General features: G+C 50.7%; 1 protein-coding gene across 1 annotated transcript; it reads left to right on the forward strand.

The window, feature by feature from the left end:
- The first annotated feature begins 2,524 nt into the window (after window positions 1–2,524).
- LOC144325044 (uncharacterized) lies at window positions 2,525–6,219 on the forward strand. The gene has a single exon (XM_077916737.1). It carries the CDS (start codon window positions 4,801–4,803, stop codon window positions 5,974–5,976), a length of 1,176 nt encoding a protein of 391 aa, XP_077772863.1. The 5' UTR covers window positions 2,525–4,800; the 3' UTR covers window positions 5,977–6,219.
- The last annotated feature ends 4,189 nt before the right edge of the window (window positions 6,220–10,408 follow it).

Raw genomic sequence — 10,408 nt, forward strand, 5'->3', positions numbered from 1 at the left:
TTGTAGCCCTGGAAAGGCACCCGAGGGTCATCTAGTCCAGTGTTTCCCAACCTTGGGCCTCCAGCTGTTTTTGAACTACAATTCCCATCAACCCTGACCACTGGTCTTGCTAGCTAGGGATGATGGGAGTTGTAGTCCAAAAACAGCTGGAGGCCCAAGGTTGGGAAACACTGATCTAGTCCAACCCCCTGAGATGCAGGAACTTGAGCTGAAGCATCCCTGACAGATGGGCCCCCAATGGTCAGGGATGATGGGAGCTGTAGTCTAGCAAGAGAGGGAGGAGGGGCACAATTTCCCCCCCCCCCCGGGGCAGAAGAGAGTCATTAAATCCACTTTTGTCTCTCCTCGCCAGAAGAGGCGCCTCGCTTCCCCCTTAGTCCCAGGGCAGGGATTCCCCTTACTTACTCCGGCCTTGGGTGTCAAGCGTCCTGGGGTTTCCCACTGGAATCAAGAGGTAAGTCCAGGAGCCTGAAGACCCCCCCCCCGCCTCCCCAGGAGGCCAGCCTGTGTTTCTGGGTCGCCCCCAGAGGCACCTCAAAGCCATTTCCCTCGGCGTTTCTGCTTGGAAGGTCACAATCCAGCCGAGCTGAATTTGGGGTGCATCTGGACATTTGAGGTTCCATCCAGTTTGGCGAACAGCATCGGCCCAAAGGAAAGTGATTGCGTGCGTGAGAGAGAGATCGACAAGCAAACCACTCTAACTCGGACTCGCTTGCAGAAATGTTTGGTTACATAGCAGGGGGCTAGACTAGATGTCCCTTGGGGGTCCCTTCAAATTTCGTGGTGTGGTGGAATATTGTTGTTGTTGTTGTTTAGTCGTTTAGTTGTGTCCGACTCTTCGTGGCCCCCTGGACCAGAGCACGCCAAGCATTCCTGTCTTCCACTGCCTCCTGCAGTTTGGTCAAACTCATGCTGGTAGCTTCGAGAACACTGTCCAACCTTCTCGTCCTCCGTCGTCCCTTTCTCCTTGTGCCCTCCATCTTTCCCAGCATCAGTGTCTTCTCCAGGGAGTCTTCTCTTCTCATGAGGTGGCCAAAGTACTGGAGCCTCAGCTTCAGGATCTGTCCTTCCAGTGAGCACTCAGGGCTGATTTCCTTCAGAATGGAGAGGTCTGATCTTCTTGCAGTCCATGGGACTCTCAAGAGTCTCCTCCAGCACCAGAATTCAAAAGCATCAATTCTTCGGCGATCAGCCTTCTTTATGGTCCAGCTCTCACTTCCATACATCACTACTGGGAAAACCATGGCTTTAACTATACGGACCTTTGTTGGCAAGGTGACGTCTCTACTTCTCAAGATGCTGTCTAGGCCTGTCATCGCTTTTCTCCCAAGGAGCAGGCGTCTTTTAATTTCGTGGCTGCTGTCACCATCTGCAGGGATCATGGAGCCCAAGAAAGTAAAATCTCTCACTGCCTCCATTTCTTCCCCTTCTATTTGCCAGGAGGTGATGGGACCAGTGGCCACGATCTTCGTTTTTTTTATGTTGAGCTTCAGACCATATTTTGCGCTCTCCTCTTTCACCCTCATTAAAAGGTTCTTTAATTCCTCCTCACTTTCTGCCATCAAGGTTGTGTCATCTGCATATCTGAGGTTGTTGATATTTCTTCCGGCAATCTTAATTCCGGCTTGGGATTCATCCAGCCCAGCCTTTCGCATAATGTATTCTGCATATAAATTAAATAAGCAGGGAGACAAGATACAGCCTTGCCGTACTCCTTTCCCAATTTTGAACCAATCAGTTGTTCCATATCCAGTTCTAACTGTAGCTTCTTGTCCCACATAGAGATTTCTCAGGAGACAGATGAGGTGATCAGGCACTCCCATTTCTTTAAGAACTTGCCATAGTTTGCTGTGGTCGACACAGTCAAAGGCTTTTGCATAGTCAATGAAGCAGAAGTAGATGTCTTTCTGGAACTCTCTAGCTTTCTCCATAATCCAGCGCATGTTTGCAATTTGGTCTCTGGTTCCTCTGCCTCTTCTAAATCCAGCTTGCACTTCTGGAAGTTCTCGGTCCACATACTGCTTGAGCCTTCCTTGTAGAATTTAAAGCATAACCTTGCTAGCGTGTGAAATGAGTGCAATTGTGCGGTAGTTGGAGCATTCTTTGGCACTTCCCTTCTTTGGGATTGGGATGTAGACTGATCTTCTCCAATCTTCTGGCCACTGCTGAGTTTTCCAAACTTGCTGGCATATTGAGTGTAGCACCTTAACAGCATCATCTTTTAAAATTTTAAATAGTTCACCTGGAATATCATCACTTCCACTGGCCTTGTTATTAGCAATGCTTTCTAAGGCCCATTTGATTTCACTCTCCAGGATGTCTGACTCAAGGTCAGCAACCACACTACCTGGGGTATACGAGACATCCATATCTTTCTGGTATAATTCCTCTGTGTATTCTTGCCACCTCTTCTTGATGTCTTCTGCTTCTGTTAGGTCCTTTCCACTTTGGTCCTTTATTATGGTAAACTTTGTATGAAATGTTCCTTTCATATCTCCAATTTCCTTGAACATATCTCTGGTTTTTACCATTCTGTTGTTTTCCTCTATTTCTTTGCATTGCTCGTTTAAGAAGGCCTTCTTGTCTCTCCTTGCTATTCTTTGGAAATCTGCATTCAATTTCCTGTATCTTTCACTATCTCCCTCGCATTTTGCTTGCCTTCTCTCCCCCACTATTTGTAAGGCCTCGTTGGACAGCCACTTTGCTTTCTTGCATTTCCTTTTCATTGGGATGGTTTTCGTTGCTGCCTCCTGTACAATGTTACGAGCCTCCATCCATAGTTCTTCAGGCACTCTGTCCACCCAATCTAAATCCTTAAACCTGTTCCTCACTTCCACTGTGTATTCGTAAGGGATTTGACTTAGATTGTATCTTACCGGCCCAGTGGTTTTTCCTACTTTCTTCAGTTTAAGCTTGAATTTTGCTATAAGAAGCTGATGATCTGAGCCACAGTCAGCTCCAGGTCTTGTTTTTGCTGACTGTATAGAGCTTCTCCATCTTTGGCTGCAGAGGATATAATCAATCTGATTTCGATGCTGCCCATCTGGTGATGTCCATGTGTAGAGTCGTCTCTTGTGTTGTTGGAAAAGCGTGTTTGTGATGACCAGCTTGTTCTCTTGACAGAACTCTATTAGCCTTTGCCCTGCTTCGTTTTGATCTCCAAGGCCAAACTTGCCAGTTGTTCCTTTTATCTCTTGATTCCCTACTTTAGCATTCCAATCCCCTATTATGAGAAGAACATCCTTCTTTGGTGTCACTTCTATAAGGTGTTGTAAGTCTTCATAGAATTGGTCAATTTCAGTTTCTTCAGCACCAGTGGTTGGTGCATAAACCTGGATTACTGTGATGTTAAAAGGTCTGCCTTGGATTCGTATCGAGATCATTCTATCATTTTTGAGATTGCATCCCAGTACAGCTCTCGCCACTCTTTTGTTGACTATGAGGGCCACTCCATTTCTTTTACGGGTTTCTTGCCCACAGTAGTAGATGTGATGGTCATCCGAACTGAATTCGCCCATTCCCGTCCATTTTAGTTCACTGATGCCCAAGATGTCAATATTTATTCTTGCCATCTCATTTTTGACCACCTCCAACTTACCCAGGTTCATGGTTCTTACATTCCAGGTTCCTATGCAATATTTTCTTTACAGCATTGGACTTTCCTTTCGCTTCCAGGCATATCCGCAACTGAGCGTCCTTTCGGCTTTGGCCCAGCCGCTTCATCAGCTCTGGATCTACTTGTACTTGTCCTCCGCTCTTCCTCAGTAGCATGTTGGACACCTTCCGACCTGAGGGGCTCATCTTCCAGCGTCATAACTTTTATATGCCTGTTGTCTTTGTCCATGGAGTTTTCTTGGCAAGGATACTGGATTGGCTTGCCGGTTCCTCCTCCAGGTGGATCACGTTTGGTCAAAACTCTCCACTATGACCTGTTCATCTTGTGTGCCCTGCTCGGCATAGTTCATAGCTTCTCTGAGTTCTTCAAGCCCCTTCGCCACGGCAAGGCAGTGATCCATGAAGGGGGTGGTGGAATATAGTTCCCTCCATTGCCTGCTGGAAAACCTTCTCTGAGACAGAATGCAGTTGGCTCAGGGGCTCATAGGACCCCTGCTGCTCCTGCTCTGACGTCAGAGGCCCTTCTCCCTGGCCGGACCCTCGGGACCCTCGGGTGGGCAAGTCCTGGGTGCAGGCTGGGCGGGGGACACGGCAGTGATGCTTCTGCAGCCGCTTGCAGGAAGCCCCAGAGACACCTCTCCCCCCCCCCATAAAAAAAGGTCAGGGAGGAGCGCACGTCTCTCTCAGGAAAGCAGGAACTCTGCTGGCTTGGCTTGCCAAGGAGAAGGAACAGTATTCTGCACGTGCTCAGAGACAACCCTGTTCTTTGCTCGAGGTGATGCGCTCAAGCTCAGCAGGCGCACATCTCCGCGCCCTCCCCCCCCCCCGACATCCCAGACAGGCCTGAATACGGTTCCCACCTCATCCTCAGGACCGTGGGTGCGCGCCATCCTAACGCAGAGGTGCGGCGTCACAGGTACATGCCGGCTGCGCGTAGTGTGCGCGATGTCACAGGCATCGCAGGTCCGTGTTGCAGCGGCCAGCAGTGGCAGCTCCTTCTCTCTGCAGCCAGCGAGGCCCCCTTCTCCGTGGGGAGGGACTCGGGGACCCTTCTGCCTCTGTGTCCGTGCCCCCCACGGAAAGGGGGCCTCGCTGGCTGGCTGCGGAGCGGAGAGCTGAACTGTTTCTCTTGGAGGCAAGACCACCAGCTTTGCCCACTGACTTTGGGGGTGCCCGGCCCCCCCAATGATATTATTCTGGGTGCCCAAGCCCCCCTGGAGTTGGCCCCTCTGTGACCGCATGCCTTCCTCTCTCCCGCCTCCCTCCCCAGCGATGCTGCCTTGCACCCTGCGCGTCCTTCTGGCGACCCTGGTGGCCGCGGCCGGAGCCCCCGACGCCGCGACGCCGCCGCCCTGCGAGTCCGAGATGAACAAGATCAAGGACCTTCTGCAGGTGAGCTGCGTGGGGCGGGGGCTGAGCAGCGTCCCCGCCGGGCTGCCCACGGACACGGGCATCTTGCTGCTGGGCTCCAACCGCCTGAGCCGCGTCTCGCTGGCCTCCTTCCAGCACCTGAGCGCGCTGGTGGAGCTCGACCTCTCCAACAACAGCCTGAGCGCCCTGGACACCGGCGGCGGCGCCTCGCTGCCCGCCCTCCAGCAGCTCGACCTGTCGCACAACGGCCTGCAGAGCCTGCCCGCCTTGCAGGGGATGCCCGCGCTGAGGCGCCTGGCCCTGGCGCACAACGCGCTCTCGCGGCTGCCGGCGGGCGGATTCCGCGCCCTGCGCGCCCTGGAGGATCTGGAGCTGCAGGGCAACGGGATCCGGGATCTGCCCGAGGGAGCCTTCGCGGGGCTGCAGAAGCTGAGGGACGTGGACCTGGCCGACAACCTGCTGGAGGAGCTGCCCCGGGAGCTGCTAGCTGGGCTGGGCAACCTCGAGATCCTGCGCCTGGAGAGGAACCGGCTGCAGAGGGTGCCCGAGGGCTTCTTCCCCGAGGAGAACTACTTCGCCTACCTGTACCTGGCGGAGAACCCCTGGGTGTGCGACTGCGCCCTGGTCTACCTGCGCGACTACATCCTGGAGTACGAGACCAGCGTGTATACTCGCGTGCAAGGCCCCGGGAGGGAGATCACCAAGAACAAGCCCGAGAGCGTGGAGTGCCAGGCGCCCGCGCCCAAGAAGGGGCGCCCCGTCATGCACTTCCAGGCGCACTGCCAGGGGCCCGAGGGAGACAGTGACGGGGGCCAAGGGGAAGGGGGCGCCACCACCACTGAGCCCCACGCCACTGTCCACACGACACTGGTCTCCAGCACCGCCGCGCCGACCACGCGTGTCCACACCCCACCCTCCACCACAGGGCCAGCCACGAGTGTCCACACCACACCTTCCACCGCCGACCACACATGTATTTGTCTATGCTAATCTTATACCTGAGTCTTTCCCCGCCATGTCTGCTTATGCTAATCTGGTACCAAGGACTTGCCTGGCATGTTTGCCAAGGTTAACCCCTCCCCTTTTGTGACATGTCAGTGATGTAGCAATGATGCTGTACGAACTGTATTCTGGGATATGGTGGGAAAGTTTTAAGAGTCTTTGTCACCCCATCCTCGGGGTTCAAAATGTGCTCTTTGAAACTACTGCGCAATAAACTTTGGTCTACAGCTATTTGTTTTTTTGGTTGTTGTTTTTAAATGATATTTATTAGAAGTTTTAAAATTGCAGAAAAAAGAAAAGAAAACAACAAAAAATTTAACAAGACATACATTACAATACATAAAAAAACATAAAAACCAATACAACAATGCAGCAAAAAAGAACAATAACATTAAAACACACATCCAATATTCCATATCTTTATCTTTCATTTACTTGTTTCATCTACCTCCTCACACCTCCCTTTTTGTATTCTAGTTTAATTAATTGTTTCAGCAAATTCTTTCCATCTTTCTCAATTTTTGTTGAATAATTTATCTTAACAGTCTAACCTATTAATTAACTCGGCAAATCCTTTCCATCTTTCACTATATTCTGTCATTCAATTTACCTTAATTTATTTTAACCTTATCTTACCATAAAATACCTTAAAACTTAAAACTTAATACTTATTTATACATAACTCCTTATATCATTTCTACTAAAGCCAAATAGTTTCATTCCAACATTTTTCCTAATACTCATTAATTTTACACGAATTCTCAAAATAAAATTTTAAGAACTTTCTTCCAATCTTCATCCAACGTCTCTTCTTCCTGGTCTCGGGTTATGTCAGTCCTTACTGTCCATTCCATCTAGTCCATCAACCTGGTGATCTTGTGTCCAAGGCTCTTAAGTCTTTTCCATGCCCCTTCTGCAGATCTTCTTCTTGTTTATACCTGCACTTTACCATGTCTTTTGTTGATCTCTTTCTTAATTTCTTTCCTTTCTCATTGAGGAGTAGGTCTCGGGGAGACTCCAACCCAAGAATATCTCCGTCTCCCCTCAACAGATCAGCCCATTCTCCACAGTCAGCACTGTAGTCCAGAGAGTATTTAAAAGCATGTTTCAAAGTCCCTCCAAAGTTGAGAGCCCCCACAACTCCAGACCCCCCTCCGGCCCAAAACCAAATCCCAAAAACCAAAACGTCCCTGCCTAGGGGGATCCATCCAACTTCCCATCTCCCAACCAAACGATACTCCCTCTCTCCATATCTGACTTTCTCCAGATTCAGTCTTCAAAAACAGCAGCTTATGCTCCTGCAGGGCCTCGGGTCTCTCCATCTGTGTTACTTGAGGTTCAACAGCAACCTCCTCCATTATCTTCTGCACTTGCACTTGCCCTGTCAAAACAGATTCCTGGGTTGGTTCCTGAATAGTTTCTATATGAGTATTCACTGTTTTTCCAACGTTTTTGACTGCAACAGTCATCAAATCCATATTCTCATGCAGCTGCTCCAACAAAGCACTTGTCTTGCAAAAAGCAAGCACCAAAACTTCTTCTAAACACATTTTTATTCAAGGTCAGAGTCTGGTCCCACGATCCTAATCTCCACAGCTGTGAAATCCCCAGATCAACTCCAGCAACAATTTAACAAGCTCCCTCTAGAGGAGACAATTTCTATTTGTATCCATCTTTTGAAAGCAGGTCCAACAAAAGAAAATTACTTTCATTTTTCAAATATTTTGTTTCTTTTGAATGCAGAAGGCAACATTGGAATCAATTTGTTTCTCTTTTTTAACTATCTGTCAAAAGACCTTCCATTCACAGTCAATGAACTTCCCCAAAAATTTCTGTCTCTGACACCCCGTTCCCAGGTTTGAGACGGTGGAAATTTATCTTTCTTTACTCTCTCTCCTGCAGGCTTGAACTGTCAAAATTCCCCCCCTCTTCTCCTGCTTCCAAGAGGGATTTTGGTGGTTAAAACTGAAGGAAATTTAGTCCTTTATATACGACTTTCCGGACTTTAGCTTGCAAAATTTTTGCTTCAGTCTATTTACAAAAGCGGAAGGCGGACTTCCTGTTTAGAACCTTCCCGCTTCAGTGCCAAATTAAAAAGTTTTGTACTCCAATTTTCCGTTCTACTCACGGATACTTGTTTAGAGTCCAATTGTCCACAGGAAAAAGTCAGCGCTCTCCGGCAACGGCTGTGCGGCTTCACTCCGTAAAAGTAGCGGTCGATTCAAAACACCGAGCCGCTCACCCGTCGCTTCGGATCCCCGAAAAAGGGTTTCCCTGCGAGTAGGGGAGGCGCTCTTGGTGTCAGCCGAATCCCACGTTCCCAGGCTTCCTCCGCCTGGGATTTTTAAAGGGTCTCCGCCTTCGCTGCGGCGGCAAGACCCGATTTTCACGGAGCGGGTTCCTCTCGGTCAGAGGAACTCTGCCATTGCCTATGGCGCTAACCCGGAAGTCTTCTGGTCTACAGCTATTTGCTCCAGTTGGGGGCTGGACTCCTTCCTTTATTCCGCAGGGACCCGCAGGCTCTGCCTGATGAGCTGGGGGACTGAGCAGCCTCGCACCCAGATTTTTCCATAACATGATGGAAGAATTGTAGCCCTGGAAAGGCACCCGAGGGTCATCTAGTCCAACCCGCTGAGATGCAGGAACTTGAACCAAAGCATCCAGGACAGATGGGCCCCCAATGGTCAGGGATGATGGGAGCTGTAGTCTAGCAAGAGCGGGAGGAAGGGCACAATTTTCCCACCCCTCCTGGGGTAGAAGAGATTCATTAAATCCACTCCTGGCCAGAAGAGGAGGCTCGCTTCCCCCTTAGTCCCAGGGCAGGGAGTTCCCTTATTCCAGCTGTTGGGTTTCAAGCGTCCTGGGGCTTCCCACTGGAATTAAGAGGTAAGTCCAGGAGCCTGAATACACCCCCCCCCCGGCCTCCCCAGGAGGCCATCCTGTGTTTCTGGGTCGCCCCCAGAGGCACCTCAAAGCCATTTCCCTCGGGGTTTCTGCTTGGAAGGTCACAATCCAGCCGAGCTGAATTTGGGGCGCATCTGGACATTTGAGGTTCCATCCAGTTTGGCGAACAGCATCAGCCCAAAGGAAAGTGTTTGCATGCATGAGAGAGAGAGATCGACAAGCAAACCACCCTAACTCGGAATCGCTCTCAAATTGGTATTCGACATCCTCCTCCATTTGAAAATAGAAATAGATTATCTCGTGTGAATGTATGGAATGAACTGCAGCCGCAGGATTTGAAAGATGATTGTAGCCAGGGGCAACCCCTTACAGGAGCAGAGGTGTTTAGAAAATAATCACATGTCACACACCAATTAAATACAAAGCTGCAAGGAAACTAACAGAATATGAAAAGATGGCAATAAGAGATAGCATGACGACTAAAGGGATCAATTCCCCTTTCATACAAACGTCCAGAACAATTGTGGAAGGAAGTTTGTCAAAGAGGTGTCTCCAGTTACAGCTCAGGCAATCCAAATAACCCCAGCCTTACTTGACTGATATACTGCAGAACTGTTCTGTTTGCAGACATTCCCACCACATATGTTTGTATGTACCTATAAACTGACATCCTCTCCCAACATAACAGGACCTCATCGGGCTTCATATCTGATAGGTGCCTCAGTGTTAAAACATCTGCACGGACTACCAGCGAGTCCCACTCCCAAGGAGAACAGATTAGTCTCTGTGGATGTTGAGTTGGCCTGTGTGATGGCCTGGGATTCGGACTCAGAGGCTGAACCTGAGGGATCCCAGCCTGCACAGGATTCCCCGCCTCCAGAACCAGCTGAGCCGGGGCTGGGGCTTGAGCCTGAAGGGTCCTCACCTGTGCTGGGTCCTCAGGTGCAGGCACCAGCTGAGTCTGCTCTGGCTCCGGAGGTGATGGAGGACCCATTGCCTGCAGGTGCTCCACTCTCAGCCCCGTCAGAGGAAGAGGTGGTTCCCTCTGGGTCCGGTAACCCTCCAGCCTCTCCTGAGCTGCAGAGGCTCAGGGCAGAGAGGTGGAGGGAACTAAGTTCCAGCAGGAGGAGGGCTCGCCTCCAGGCCAGGAGAGGTGAGTCACCTGTGGACCGGGACCGCCCTATGCCTCGGAGCAGATAAAGCCGGCCAGCCCCAGCCCCAAGTTGCGGGAGCAACATTGTTGGTTGCTAGTTCCTGCCTGAACCCTGTCCTGCCTTTCTGCCGGATCTCCTGACCCCACCTGACTCCCCGCCTTGGACCCAGCTTCAGCTTTGACGGACAGCCTCCATACCGCACCATCGACCTCGGACTGGACTCGGACCTCACCTCTCGGTTAGCCCCCGGGACCAGCACAGCCTGTAGGAAACTGGGAGGTGGCAATGCGAAGAACCCTGAGCGCCTCCCTCAAGCTCACGATGGCCGCATCCAGCCCAGGCCCAACCACTGGGATGGCTGT

This window comes from Podarcis muralis, chromosome 13 (genome assembly GCF_964188315.1).
Source record: "Podarcis muralis chromosome 13, rPodMur119.hap1.1, whole genome shotgun sequence".
Taxonomy (NCBI): domain Eukaryota; kingdom Metazoa; phylum Chordata; class Lepidosauria; order Squamata; family Lacertidae; genus Podarcis; species Podarcis muralis.

Bases quoted from the DNA above. Each gene is read 5' to 3' on its own strand.
- LOC144325044 (XM_077916737.1), top strand. From the start codon at position 4,801: ATGATATTATTCTGGGTGCCCAAGCCCCCCTGGAGTTGGCCCCTCTGT.